Source organism: Balaenoptera physalus, assembly GCF_965194825.1.
Source record: "Balaenoptera physalus genome assembly, chromosome: 4".
Classification (NCBI taxonomy): domain Eukaryota; kingdom Metazoa; phylum Chordata; class Mammalia; order Artiodactyla; family Balaenopteridae; genus Balaenoptera; species Balaenoptera physalus.
In genome coordinates, this window is record NC_138891.1 from 136124134 (window position 1) to 136139828 (window position 15695).

Sequence of the window (15695 nt, forward strand, 5' to 3'; positions counted from 1 at the left end):
ATCAACATCAACCAACACCACCACCATCAACATCAACCAACACCAACACCATCAACATTAACATCAACCACCACCACCACCATCAACATCAACCACCACCACCACCATCAACATCAACCACCACCACCACCATCAACATCAACCACCACCAACACCATCAACATCAACAACCACCAACACCATCAACATCAACCACCACCATCAACATCAACCACCACCACCATCAACATCAACCACCACCAACATCAACATCAACCACCACCAACACCATCAACATCAACCACCATCAACATCAGGCATCAACCACCACCACCACCACCATCAATATCAACCAACACCAACACCATCAATATCAACCATCAGCCACTGACACCACCATCATCAACACCAACCATCAACCACCACCAATATTACCATCACCACCATCAACATCAATCACCACCACCACCACCATCAACCATTATCACCACCACCACAACAGGACTTATATTTACATATTTATTTTACTTTCCAAAATACATTCGTATGCATGATCTCATTAGCTCTTATCTACTTTGTAAGATTGGCTGAAAACAGGCATCACTATCCTCACTTTATCTGTAAGGAAACGAAGGTCCAGAGGGGTGAAGTAATGTGTGCAAGGACAACAAAGTGGTCCATAGTCAAACTCAGACTAGAATCTGGTTCTTCTGACTCCAAAACTAATGCTTTTTTTTAATGGTCCCCACCCTCTCAATGAAAATGAAGAATTTCTGAAAATGAAGATGTTGATATTGACAACTTTGGTTCGATATTCCAGTCAGAGTTTTCAGAATGAATGGCCCTCTGGGACCATATATCCCAACCCTCACATGTTCCAGATGAGCCACTAGCCACTCAAAGTTCACGTGACCCTCTAGAAGTTGAATTTTCATCCAAGGGATTTGACTCCAAATTCAGCCTTCTTTCCATGACAAGAGGCCACCTTCACGTATACACCAAGAGTTTCCCAGATTACTCTAAGAACACCGGATGTCCCATGCCCTTTTCTGGAGCACAAGCTTTTCCAGTGAAGGTTGAGTTGGGCTGGAAGCCACTACCCCTGCTCATCTCAAAGCACCAGAAAGCCTGAGAAGGAAACAGGATGCTGGCTTTTGGTCACACCCCCCTCCACCAGTGGCTCAGTGATGCTCTTCCAGCCCCACTCAAGGGCTCGACTCCTCTCTCAAGGTTTCAGTTAAACCCAAAGCAAGAAGTTTGGGCCTCTTCTACGGAGGCCTGCTTGCCTCGACTTTCAATGGATTCCTTGGATTTTGGTGTGGGGCTGCTGTTTCCACACATTATCCCCAGGCTGGCCTGGTTGGGCTGCAGGACAGCTCTGTTGGTAATGGGCAGTGAAGAGCATTTGGCTGCCTTGCTCTGGAGCCCTTTATTCTTAAGTTCAGAGGTTAAGTTTGAGTAATAAATATCTTCCAAGGATTTATCGTTCTTTCTGAGGACGTTGCTGGCCAGTCGGAAGAGAAAAATCACTCCGTAGATGCCAATGATGGTGAGGATATACCAGGCGGCACTGGTCCCATCTGGAAGCTTCAGGGCCCTGGTGGAGTTGGTGCTGTTCCTTCCCGCCAAGTGGTCCCTCAGCAGGTGCCCCAGGACAGGGCTGGCCTGGGTCTGGTTGGGGGTTCCCTGGTCCCCTGAGAAACAGAGAGGTCCAGATGAGACCCAGCATTCTGGGCTGAAGTTTGCCTGGCCAGGCCAATAGCAGTGTCTTTACATCAGTGGGAAAATGGGACTGCTGAAAGAGGCTTTCTCTGTTCAATGGGCAGAAGCCTAACAACATATGTGTCAATATATTCTTTTTAGACAGGAGAAAATCACACAAAAGTTTAATAACATGTATACATGGGGGAGACCCAGGAAAACTGAATAACTCCCATGTCAATATATTTTTAACAATCAAGAGAGTTCAAAACACCAAATTCTTGAATAGGAAATGCAGCATCATAAAGATGTCAATTGTCCCTAAGATCATCTGTAAAACTAACGTAATTGCACTTAAAAGATCAGTAGGATTTTTTTGTGAAATAGACAAACTCTGCATACTGAAAAATTTTTCCTAATTAGGAAAACTCTGAAAGAGTGATGAGTGGAAATTAGTTTAGCCAGAAATTTAAACCTAGCCAGCCAGAAAAATGTTTACTATTTTTTGAATGAATGAGTGCTTTATTTGTCCACAGCCCAGCTGGGGCTTACTGGGCTTTGCAAAGGGCATGAGGGGCTGTTCAGAACCAAGTACAGCTTTCCCTAAAAAGTCTCCCTATAAAACTACAATAGCTAAAACAGTGTGACATAATACATAGACAGGAAGACCAATGGAATAGAGTAACAACCTCAGTAGAGTTGGAATTGGAATTTGGTAGATAATAAAGGGGTATTTGTAATCAGGAAGGAAAAGATGGATTATTCAATAAGTAGCATTAAAACAAGATAGCAGTGAGTTCACGTCTCTCACCTCATGCCCCAAAACAGTCCAGATAAATCAAAGATTTTAACATTAAAAAAAGAAACAATTTAAAGTACTAGAAAATAACATGGTAGATTTTTTTTCCCCCTTATCATCTCAGAGTGGGATATCCCTTTCTAAGCATAACACAAAAATTCAGAGGTGCAAAAAAAAAGAGGAAAGAAAGAAAATGCTAAATTCAACTACATAGAAAATTTTAAAGTGATTGCATACTATAAAACCAGAAGACAAATGACAAACCAGAGAAAAATGGCAATTTATGCCACTAAACTTCTTAATAAGCTTCAGTTCTATAAGAAGAAGTCCAAAACCCCAGTAGAAAATATGCAAAGGATATGGGCAATTAGGTTGGAAAAAGCAATGGACCTTGAACATAAGAAAAGCTTCTCAGTATCACTCATAATAGCAGAAATGCAAATTAAAACTGCAGCAAGATAACATTTTGTTATCTATCAGGTTTGCAAACTCATGATGTCTCAGAATACACTGGATATGTCTGCAGGGTTGTCAGGCCCTTGCTTAATTGCTGGTGAGAGTGTAAATTTATACAACCAATATGGATGGAAGGCAGATTGACAAGGTCAATTGACATTACAAACGCATTTACCTTTGACATAGCGAGTCTACCTGTAGGAATTTATCCTAAAAATATGCTGGAACATGTCCAAAGCAATGCATGTTTAAGGTTAGTCATTGCAGCATTGCTTGTGATGACTAATGCTTAAGAACAGCCTGAATAGCATCAATTAGGAGATGGTTTAATCCATTTGGAACATCCATGCAGTGGAATACTATGCAGCCATAAAAAGTAACAAAGAATTTTCTTGGTACTAAATCTTTTTCTTTTTTTCTTTCTTTCTTTTTTTAAATAAATTTATTTATTTATTTATTTATTTTTGGCTGTGTTGGGTCTTCGTTTCTCTGCGAAGGCTTTCTCCAGTTGCGGCGAGCGGGGGCCACTCTTCATCGCGGTGCGCGGGCCTCTCACTGTCGCGGCCTCTCCCGTTGCGGAGCACAGGCTCCAGACACGCAGGCTCAGTAGTTGTGGCTCACGGGCTTAGTTGCTCCGCGGCATGTGGGATCTTCCCAGACCAGGGCTCGAACCCGTGTCCCCTGCATTGGCGGGCAGATTCTCAACCACTGCGCCACCAGGGAAGCCCGGTACTAAATCTTAACAAATAAAAAAGTGTATAGTGATACAGCTGATATGATCCTACGCATAAAGGAGGGTATGTTATTTGCTTGAAGCTTATATACGTGTAAAATATCTCTGGGAGAATATACAGCAATTGGTACCTGAGGTTGCCCCTGGGGAAGAGAACTGGAGCAGGGGACGTACTTTTCACAGATGCCATTTTGTACATTTTGTACCGTGTGTATTTATTTTCAAAAAGAAATTAATTTAAAAATGGAAGAGTACAAGTGGGCACTTTCCTGGTCTCCTTGGTGAAGTGCCCCTGGGTAAAGACACTGTGTGCCCTTCCAAGACCAGAAGATTAAGATCTTAACTGCTGTTTAACTCAAAACTGTTTTCTCTACCAGGAGAGCCAGTGAAAATGAAATGATTAAAGTCAGAGAAGTAGTACTGTGAGACATTTTCCAGCTGTTTTATAGGTTCAAATTCTCATTTCTTGCTCTATGTAAACACAGATGTATCCAGACATGTCATAGGATAAATCCCATCACCTGCTGGGTAGACCAAAGGTGCTCCATAAGTGCTTTCTATTTGATATTCATTTGTTGTTAATTCATTTTGCTAATGCAAGGCTCAGAGAGACCAGTAGTTTTATTATAGTTAATTGTCGAATGAATGAATAATCTATTACTTTGAGATTAAGGGAGAAACCATTTAAAAATAACTGCACAAACCACATGTGACACAGCCCAAATTAACAGATTTCATTATATAAAATTTGTCACTCATAAGAAACAGTACAGTGATAAGGAATTTTTTACCGCTGTTGATAGAACGGTTTGAGAACTTAAATAAGGAAAGGGAAAATGTTCCCATAATTATTGAAAAACAAATCAACCCAACAAGAACATCTCAAACTTTAATCAGGGCAAGAGAACTTGTTTAAACCTGGAACGCATGTATAAACTTATAGACCTTTCTGTGGATTGTTATAGAATGATGTAATATGTTCAAATACATATAAAATATACCCAACTAAGAACTACAGAACATTAAATTATTTGAAAGCCAGTCCATTTTCCACATGAAAGAAACTCAGTATTTTAATTATTGCAGTGCATTGTTCTTTACCTTTCTTTTTAAATGTATAAGTTAGATGGTATCTTCTGTATCCTATAGAAGAGACAAAGCTTTTCATCTGTGCTGTTTTGCACTTATAAATTAATAATGTGACATATATAAGAAATTCTGCTCATCCTTGCGTCAGAGCAGAATACCCACGTTCCATGAGGTGGTCTTTTCCTTGACTCTTAAGGAGGCAAGTATAAGCAGCTGCCATTGAAAGAGAATAACTTCTTTTTGCAAATGATCACATTCCTACTGAAGTCAGGCTGCACTGATGTTCAAGAGAAGATAGCAACGAGACGTCCAAAGAATCTCAGGGCAGCACCAAATAGAAACTCAGCAGAGAGAAATTGGACTCATTTTCTCTCCTTCAATTAATCAGAGGATCGAAGTCGATCTGTCATCTGTTGGCTCAGAATAGAAAGCACTTCCTGGCTTTGGCTTGCTGAGAAGATCCAAAGCACAAGAGTTGTTTAAAAACATGCTGGTACCAAGGAGCCTCCAGCTCTTGCAGGTCCCATCCAGGACAGCGGTGGCAGGAAGCTCTCCGAGGCTGGCTTACAGCCTGGAGGGTTCCTGAAATTCCCTGTTCTGCACCTGTTGCAGGTGTGGCTGATTGTCAGGTGTGGCAGAAACCCGTTGTCATAGGGCCAGGAAACTCCTTGGTCAAGAGTCACCAGCTTCCTCTAGGACTGTCCCGGATGAGGAAACCCAGACAGGAACGAGCCCGTGCAGGAGGACACAGCTGAGGGAGTTGGGTCCCCCTCAGGGATAGGTGGGTGATGGGCTCATGGGTCAGGCTGTGAGGAACGGGGCTTCTCTTTCCCACACCCCTGAATCACAGGCCACATTGGAATCAAAGCAGATTTAACTAGAACGGGTGAGAAGAAGAGTCCGGGAGAAAAGGTCGGAAGACTTGGGCCGGGTCTGTGATGCAGCCATTGTCCTCTGAATCCTCACTAATGTGGCCCTGACCTGCCTAACTCATGAGGCTCGCTGGCTTTTAAGATGTAATTTGATCAAATTTCCATCAATGAGGGACTAGATAAGTAAATTTGAAAATAGGCCATATGATTCAGGAATTCCACTCCTAGGTATATATATACCCAGGAGAAATGCAATCGAATATCTAGACAAAGACTTGTGTATGAATGTTCATAGCAACGTGATTCATAAGAGCAAAAAAGTGGAAACTATCCAAATGTCCATCAACTGATGAACAGATAAGTAAAATGTGGTCTATCCATATAATGGAATATTATTTGGGAATAAAAAGGAATAAAGTACTGATACATGCTACAACATAGATGAACCTTGGAAGCATTATGCTAAGTGAAAGAAGCCAGTTACAAAGGACAACATGTTGTATGATTCCATGTATATGAAAGGTCAAGAATAGACAAGTCTATAAAGGCAGAAAGTAGATTAGTGGTTGCCTAAGGTTGGGGTGGGGGACTAAGGGGTGATAACTAAGGGATACAGGGCTTACTGGGGGAATGATTAAAGTGTTCTGCAATTGATTTGGTGATATTTGTGAACATACTAAAATCCATCGAATCATAGACTTTTAGTGGGTGAATTTTTTTGTAAGAAATCTGATTATTCAAATTTATTACCGTCAAGAATTATGCAATGATGCTGTAGTTTTCTTAACAAATAGAAAACAGACTGTGTACAACAGTGAACTCTATAGCGCTAGCATCCACGAGGTAAAAATGAATGTCTCATTCATAGGATTGGATTGTATTTCAATAATATAATATACGTACACAATGGAATACTACCTGGCTATGAAACAATGAGGAGGCTATTTGTGTACTGACGTGTAAAGATCTCCAAGATGTTTTGTTAAATGGAAACAGCAAAGAAGAGAGTATGTTACCATCTATGTAAGAAAGTAGGGGGAAAAATCATCCAGATCTGATTTTGCTCATATAGGCATTGAAGAGCCCCTTAAAGGATGCCCGAGAAAGTAAGAGCAAGAGGAACCTGGGGAGGCGAGAACTGGGTAGATGGAGGGCAGGTGTGGGAGGGAGAATGCTCACTGTGTATTCTTTATGAATATAAAGAAGTTTAACAGTGTTAAACACACCCATTCATTAAATGTAAATCTTTGTCAAAGCTCTATCTAGGTTCTTGCTGTCTCTTGCTGTGGGATGGCTGGACCCTGGTACCTCTGGCTCTGCCACAGAGACAGGGATTCCCAACACCCACCGTGAGAGGTGAGAAGGGGCAGATTGGAGATCCTTCATGATAAAGGGCAAATGGGAACTTCCCTGGTGGCGCAGTGGTTAAGAATCCACCTGCCAATGCAGGGGACACGGGTTCGAGCCCTGGTCCGGGAAGATCCCACATACCGTGGAGCAACTAAGCTCGTGCACCACAACTACTGAGCCTGCGCACCTAGAGCCCGTGCTCTGCAACTAGGAGAGGCCACCGCAATGAGAAGCCCGCGCACTGCAACGAAGACCCAACGCAGCCAATAAATTAAAAAAAATTTTTAAAGGGGGGGCAAATGGCAGTGAGGAGGGCTGGGAGTCAGGGCTCTAGTTCCCAATTTGTCCTTTTTGTGTAACCCTGGACAAGTCCCCACCCCTCCTGCAGTTTCCTCCCCTGCAAGGTGGAGGAGCAGCAGGGTCAATATCCTCAGGTCCCAGGGAGACAGGGAGGAAGCCTGGGGTGTAGGGAAGAGCTGCTCCTTGAGAGGGTGTCTGAACAGGAAGGCTGCCAGCACTGGCCGCCTCGGGAGAGGAAGAACACGCCTGGGCAGCTGGCGCCCACGAGGTGCAGGCTTTGGAGCGTATGTCATCCGTGAAGTCAGAAGTTTTCGGCATTCAGCTCTACAGGATGTTAGTGTGGGACGTTGGGAGGGATAAGCTCCAGAAAAATAGGGGAGATGTAAGGAGAGGTGGCCTTTGGTCTCATCCGTACCACCAAGGGAACACTGACATTAGGAGATAGCTCTGTGCCAGGCGTTTTCTTCCTGGATTCCGCCTCTTAGAATTCCTGCAAGGCGGGAGTATCATTCCCAGTTAAAGAGGGGAACGCTCTTTCAGGCTCAGAGAAGAGACTTACCCAATGTCATACAGCTTGTAGGTGCCAAAGGCCTTCTCCTTCCACACCATGAATGTCATCTTCAAGTTAGACCCAGAGTCCCATGAATTCTCCCGACTGCTTGTCCTACAGGTTGACTTGTAGACTGTCATTGCTGAGACATATCCATGACCTTGAAACCCTCCCTGTTGGCCGAAATTAAACTGTTATGTTAAAAGTCAAGGTAATAGGTACCTTACAGTTGCGGGTGACTAGAGGGGGCAGGAGGGGGGCTCTAGGGTGCTGGTCATGTCCTGTTTCAGGGGTTTGTTCAACTTGGGGCACGTCCTAGAATTGTGTTCACTTTTCTGCATGTATGTTCTACTTCATTGCAAGCCTCACCTTGCTGTTTAACATGGAAAGCCCTGATAGGCGACGGGAAAATAAAGTTGAAGGCTTATCTAGAAAAATACAAATGGTGTTTTTAAAAAGGGTTCTATATTCTGTCATGGCTGTGGCCACATGATACCATCTAAGGAAAAGTGCCCTGTGCCTGGGGTGGGGATGGTCAAGATCATGGTCACAGGGGCTGGGCAGCTGCCTGCCTTCTTATGCAGTGTGGGTGATGCCAACTATTTGTCATTCCCGAATGCTTACATAACAGCGAAATGTACCACCACGTGGGCCAAGAATTTCCTTCCCACTTATGTTATGTCTCCTCTGGTCTTCTGGTTCAGTCTAGACAAATACCAACCTCAAGGCAGTCAAGGAAAGCCACTCACTCAGTAAATATTTGACTGAGCTGGGACAAATATCCTCCTTCCTCTGGGAGGAAGGACCCCAATACCCTCTGGCTCCTTTGACGTTAGAACCTGAACTCTCCCAGAGGGCCATGGCTTTTTTTGTTACTGAAGAGCCAGTCAGCTTAGAGAATGGCTAAATTGGGAACCAAGGTGGCAGTGATATGGATTTGACATTCCAAAACAGAGAAAAAAAGAAAAGAAACAAGTGCTTTTGCATTTCATAGGGACAGAAATGGTATTTTTAAAATGTCAATAAATAAATGCCTATATCTACACTTGACCTTCTTTCTAAGAAGTATTTTCTGGGTGTGGGAGGAAGACCCCACCAACCAAGTCTGACACCCTGCACTGTGAAAGGACATTAAAGCTGATGTCCGGGAGTCGTACGGCCAAGAACACAGATTCCAGGTGTTTCTGCCTTTGCAGGGGGTACAACCTCCTAGAGGACTTTTAAAAGATGTTTTGCATATTTTAAAAAGTCTCTAACTTATATGTCACTCCTGCCCTTCCTTTCACCTTCATTGTCGTCTTCTAGCACTTAGGGACATAACTCTTCTCTGCTGTCTCCAGGGAGTTACAGAGGAAAGCTCAGAGCCTTTGGAATTGGAGGACCCAGGTTCTAGTTGGGGCTTTCTCACTTATTAATTGAGGGACTGTGGTCAAGTCACTTCCCTGACCTGAACTTCTGCTGTAAACAAAGGATAATAAATTGTGATGACATGAAGGACTCCAAGGGGCAAATACAGTCACACCTCATTTCTTCTCCCAATTAATTACTTGAGCCCTTGGTTGTCTGATTCATAGGAAATCTTATATTTATTTCCCTCTTAAGGGCTCCCAGGTTGACCAGGACTCCCAGGAACTTTGTCCAGAGTAGGGAAGGAGGGCAGCCTGGCTCCCTCAGCCAAGCCCAGAGGACTAGAGTCTGAATAATCCTCTGCCGCTGTTGCCTCCAGCTGCCACATGGGGCCGCTGTTGAACACTGACCTTGCACAGTCTGTCAGATGAGGATGCGCAAGTCTTCAAAGACTGAAAAAACGAACCCACAAGAGAAGGCATTAGCTCTAAACACCTGCCTGTTGCTAGTTCACACCACAGAACTGACACAGAAGACTGTTCTGCTCCCTCTCTGGTTCCCTTGCTTCAGCCCTGGGGAGGTCAGACACCACAGTAACAAGGCAGGAGCAGAAACAGAAGAGCAGTGATGGAAGGAAGAAGGCGGCCCCCACTGCCCCCCTGCAGTTCTCCTGCCCCTGCAGCCTGAGCTGGAGACGGGGGAGCTTCAACCTGAGATCGAGCTCAGAATTTTGATTATGACATGAGACTGCATGATCTTAATTACCGAATTAAGGTTCCCCAACCTGACTATAGGGCAGGGGAGGTCAAACCCCACACTGTGTAGAGCCCACAGAGCAGAATTAAAGAAGTGGGAGCACAAAAGTGTGTTACTATTATGTCCCACGAGTCTTGTCTGTAATGATGGATCCCATGCTCTGGGATGCAGAGCCAAATTTAAACAAGAGTTAGCAGAAAGGGAGATTTTATGGGTTCAAGCAAGCAAGAGAGAGGGCGGTATAGAGCTGGCTTACAAAGCTAATGCAGGGAGGAAGGTCCATTTCTGTCTTCCTTCTCAGCCTCTCTCCATGTATTGTGGCATGTGGCACTCAGACGTACACCCAAATAGTTTCACCACCAGATGGGAAAGGGGGTACTTTTCTCCCTGTTTAGCCAGGGATATCCCAGGGAATGGCTCTGATTGGCCAGACTGAGTCAGGCATCTACTGTGGGCAGTCAGAATTGGGATGGGGTCCAGTAATTAAACCAGTCTATAGCACATGCTCAGAAAAAGACAAAAGTCACCTGTTCTAGATCACACAGACTGCATTGTAGAGCATGGGTTGAAGAGGGACAGGACTGGAGGCAGAGAAACCAGTCAGGCAGCTGTGGGCTTAATCCACGCAAGAGGGTAGTGGGAGTAATGCTGGAGAGAAGTCATGGATTCAAGAGACATTCAGAAAGAACAGAGCTTGATTAGCTCATGCAGTAGGTTGAATGATGTCTGCTATGAACTGAATTGTGTCTGCTCAAAATTCATTTGTTGAAGCCCTTAGCCCCCAGTGTGATAGTTTTTGGAGGTGGGGCTTTGGGAGGTAATTTGGTCTAGATGAGGTCATGAGGGTGGGGCCCTCATGATGGGATGAGTGCCCTTATAAGAAAAGACACCAGAGAGCTTGCTTCCTCCTTTTCTCTCCATCACGTGAGGACACATCAGGAAGGCAGACACCTGAAAGCCAGGAAGAGAGCTCTTACCAGACACTGAATCTGCTGGCACCTTGATCTTAGACTTATCAGCCCCCAACTTTGACAAATATGTTTCTGTTGTTTAAACCACCCAGACTATGGTATTTTGTTATGGCAGCCCAAACAGACTAAGACAGTCTTCCCTCAAAAGATAGGTTCACCTGGAATTTCAGAATGTGACCTTATTTGGAATAATGGCCTTTGTGGATGAAATTTAGGTAAGGATCTCAATCATCCTGGATTAAAGCAGATTGCAAATCCAATGGTGAGTATCCTGTTAAGAGACAGGAAAGGAGAAGACACACAAAGACACAGGGAAGAAGGCTGTGTGAGGGCAGAGCAGAGATTGGAGTGATGCTGCCACAAGCCAAGGAATGCTTGTAGCCACTAGAAGCTGGAAGCAAGGAGAAAGAATTCCTCTCTTGAGCCTCCAAAGCATGTGTGGCCCTGCTGATACCTTGATTTTGGATTTCTCACCCCCAGAATTGTGAGAGATTAATTTCTGCCACAAAGTCAGTGGCAATTTATTGACATGGTGCTTGGACACTAATATAGTTGGATATAAATATAAGTACTTGTATCTATCATTATCATGATTATCATATAGGGAATCATTGTTTATAAAATTGGACTAGTTTTGTTCCATTCATTCAAACATACATTCAAAAAATATTTATTAAGGACCTACTATATGCCAGTCAGACACTGTACTAGGTAAATGCTGGAGGTACAATGATGACAAGACAGATTCCCGGCCCTCAAGGAGCTTATATCTAGTGGGAAGAGAGAAAAACACAAATAAGCAAACAATAAACTAATAAAAACTGGACTTCAAGCCATAAAGGAAAGAAATAAGATGCTGAAATAGGGAACAAAGAGGTAGAGAAGGAGAAACTTCTTTAGAAAATATCATCAGAAAAGGTGGTCAGGATAGGCAGGACAGTTAGTATTCTAATTTTATTTTCATCCATATTAGATAATTAATGGGTATTGTTCAAGAAACAGGATTAACCACATTATAAAAAGTATGTTTAAAAATAACCAGTGGAACAAATGGCCAACAGACACATGAAAAGATGCTCAACAGCATTAGTAATTAAAGAAATGCAAATCGAAGCCACAATGAGATATAACTTCACAAGAAAAAAAAAAAAGGAAATGATCATGTGTTGGTGAGAATATGGAGAAATTGGAACCCTTAAACACTGCTACTAAGAATGTAAAATGCTGCATCCACATCCACTGTAGAAAAGAGTGTGTCGGTTCCTCAAAAAGTTAATCATAAAATTACCATGCTATCCACCAACTCCACTCCTATATATATAACAAACACTCATACATGAATGCGTACAGCAGCACTACTCAAATAGCCAAAAGGTGGAAACAACCCATATGTCCACCAATGGATGAATGGATAAACAAAATGTGGTCTCTATATACAATGTAATATTATTTAGCCTTAAAGAGGAATAAAGCACTGGTAGACTATACTACAAAGCTACAGTAATCAAGACAGTATGGTACTGGCACAAAAACAGAAATATGGATCAATGGGACAGGATAGAAAGCCCAGAGGTAAACCCACATATATATGGTCACCTTATCTTTGATAAAGGAGGCAAGAGTATACAATGGAGGAAAGACAGCCTCTTCAATAAGTGGTGCTGGGAAAACTGGACAGCTACATGTAAAAGAATGAAATTAGAACACTTCCTAACACCATACACAAAAATAAACTCAAAATGGATTAAAGACCTAAATGTAAGGCCAGACACTATAAAACTCTGAGAGGAAAACATAAGCAGAACACCCTATGACATAAATCACAGCAAGATCCTTTTAGACCCAGCTCCTAGAGAAAAGGAAATAAAAACAAAAATAAACAAATGGGACCTAATGAAACTTAAAAGCTTTTGCACAGCAAAGGAAACCATAAAGAAGACGAAAAGACAACCCTCAGAATGGGAGAAAATATTTGCAAGCAAAGCAACTGACAAAGGATTAATGTTCAAAGTATACAAACAGCTCATGCAGCTCAATATCAAAAAAACAAACAAAGAGGGGTGGGATAGGGAGGGTGGGAGGGAGATGCAAGAGGGAGGAGATATGGGGATATATGTATATGTATAGCTGATTCACTTTGTTATAAAGCAGAAACTAACACACCATTGTAACGCAATTATACTCCAATAAAGATGTTAAAAAAAAAAAACCAATCCAAAAATGGGCAGAAGAACTAAAAAGACATTTCTCCAAAGAAGACATACAGATGGCCAACAAACACATGAAAAGATGCTCAGCATCACTAATCATTAGAGAAATGCAAATCAAAACTACAATGAGGTATCACCTCACACCCGTCAGAATGGCCATCATCAAAAAATCTGCAAACAAGAAATGCTGGAGAGGGTGTGGAGAAAAAGGAACCCACTTGCACCGTTTGTGGGAATGTAAATTGATACAGCCACTATGGAGAACAGTATGGAGGTTCCTTAAAAAACTAAAAGTAGAACTACCATACAACCCAGCAATCCCACTACTGGGCATATACCCTGAGAAAACCATAATTCAAAAAGAGTCATGTACCACAATGTTCATTGCAGCTCTATTTACAATAGCCAGGATATGGAAGCAACCTAAGTGTCCATCGACAGATGAATGGATAAAGAAGGTGTGGCACATATATACAATGGAATATTACTCAGCCATAGAAAGAAATGAAGCTCAGTTATTTGTAGTGAGGTGGATGGACCTAGAGTCTGTCATACAGAGTGAAGTAAGTCAGAAAGAGAAAGACAAATACTGTATGCTAACACATATATATGGAATCTAAAAAAAAATGGTTCTGATGAACATAGGGGCAGGACAAGAATAAAGACACAGATGTAGAGAATGGACTTGAGGACACGGGGAGGGGGAAGGGTAAGCTGGGACGAAGTGAGAGAGTAACATTGACATACATACACTACCAAATGTAAAATAGATAGCTAGTGGGAAGCAGCCGCTTAGCACAGGGAGATCACCTAGGTGCTTTGCAACCACCTAGAGGGGTGGGATAGGGACGGTGGGAGGGAGACACAAGAGGGAGGAGATATGGGGATATATGTATGCATGTAGCTGATTCACTTTGTTATACAGCAGAAACTAACACAACATTGTAAAGCAATTATACTCCAATAAAGATGTTTAAAAAAAAATAAAGTACTGGTACATGCTAGAACATGGAAAAATCTCGGAAACATTATGCTAAGGGAAATAAGTCAGACATATAAAAGGTCACATATTGTATGATTCCATGTCCAGAAAAGGTAAATTCATAAAGATAGAAAGTAGATTAGTGGTTGCCAGGGGCTAGGAGAAGGAGGAATGGGGAATAATGTTTAACGGGTATGAAATTTTCTTTGGGATGATGAAAATGCCTTGAAACTAGATAGAGGTGATGGTTGCACAATATTGTGAATGTACTAGATGCCACTGAATTGTACACTTTAAAAGGTTAATTTTATGTTTTGTGAATTTCACATTAATAAAAAAAAGCCTACTGGAAGCAGATTATAAAGATTTCAAATTGTCAGAAGGTGCACACATGCAAAGCAAAGAAAATACAACAATAAGAAAAATGAAAAATAAAAAAGCATTGAAAACAAAAAGTGGGCTTCCCTGCTGGCACAGTGGTTAAGAATCCGCCTGCCAATGCAGGGGACATGGGTTCAAGCCCTGGTCCGGGAAGATCCTGCATGCCATGGAGCAACTAAGCCCATGTGCCACAGCTACTGAGGCTGTGCTCTAGAGCCTGCGAGCCAGAACTACTGAGCCCACGTGCTGCAACTACTGAAGCCTGCGTGCCTAGAGCCCGTGCTCTGCAACAAGAGAAGCCACCGTGATGAGAAGCCCACACAATGCAACAAAGAGTAGCCCCCGCTCGCTGCAACTAGGGAAAGCCCACAGATAATAAAACAAGACTAAATAAATTTGTCCTATCTATATATTGCAGATGAAAAAAATCAACACAAACAATAGCTAATTATACTTTGCATTCAGGAAATGCAAAAGGGCTTTGTTTGTTTTTATCTTCAGCAAACTCTTAATTAACACTTACTACGTGCCAGGCATGTTCTAAGTCAGCTTACAATTATTAATTAATCTAAATCACTTAATTATATCAAAAGAAAAAGAATAGGCACAGATACACAAAGTAAATACAAACATAAAGAAAGCAGAAATATCCATGTTAATATCATGTATGTTGAACTCAATACATAAAGCATTAAATAAAGTAAAAGGAGGCACTTAATAATCTACTCTGATCATCTAACATCATGAGTATCTATGCACCAGATAATACAGCATCAAAATTCATAAAGCAAAACTTACTGAAAATAAAAGATGACAAAAAATATAGAAGCAGGCAATTTAAATTTACCTCTTGGTCCATAATAGAAAAAATAAACAGGATATTTTAAGTAAAGTTATAGAAATCAAAATACATAATTGATATATTTAATAAGGCAGAACTAATTTGATATATATATATATATTGAACTCTATGTCCTGAAAATACAGAATACAGGTTTTTTTCCAAGAACCGTTAAATTTTCACATACACAAAAATCATATATTTGGCTGTAAAGGACACTTAAGGACATTTTTTTAAAGTAGAAATATTCTCTACTAACAATTATTAAGAACAGAAATTAATTTAAAAAATTGAAAAATATAAGTCTTGCTACTGGAAATTAAGGCTCAGGAAATTCTTAGTTAAAATGAAAATCAAGACTAAAAGTAAAATGATATC

The 15695-nt window shown here is 41.8% G+C and overlaps 1 protein-coding gene across 2 annotated transcripts; it reads right to left on the reverse strand.

The window, feature by feature from the left end:
• Positions 1–286: 286 nt before the first annotated feature.
• Positions 287–14841, reverse strand: SMIM34 (small integral membrane protein 34). 2 transcript variants are annotated; one of them, XM_082459428.1, is made up of 2 exons: positions 7839–14841; positions 287–1673 (listed from the first exon to the last, which is right to left on the reverse strand). In XM_082459428.1, exons 1-2 carry the CDS (start codon positions 7846–7848, stop codon positions 1213–1215), a joined length of 471 nt encoding a protein of 156 aa, XP_082315554.1. In that variant the 5' UTR covers positions 7849–14841; the 3' UTR covers positions 287–1212. The 2 variants fall into 2 exon arrangements, with proteins under 2 accessions (XP_082315554.1, XP_082315553.1); XM_082459427.1 differs by lacking the exon at positions 7839–14841 and adding an exon at positions 4920–7023.
• Positions 14842–15695: the final 854 nt, after the last annotated feature.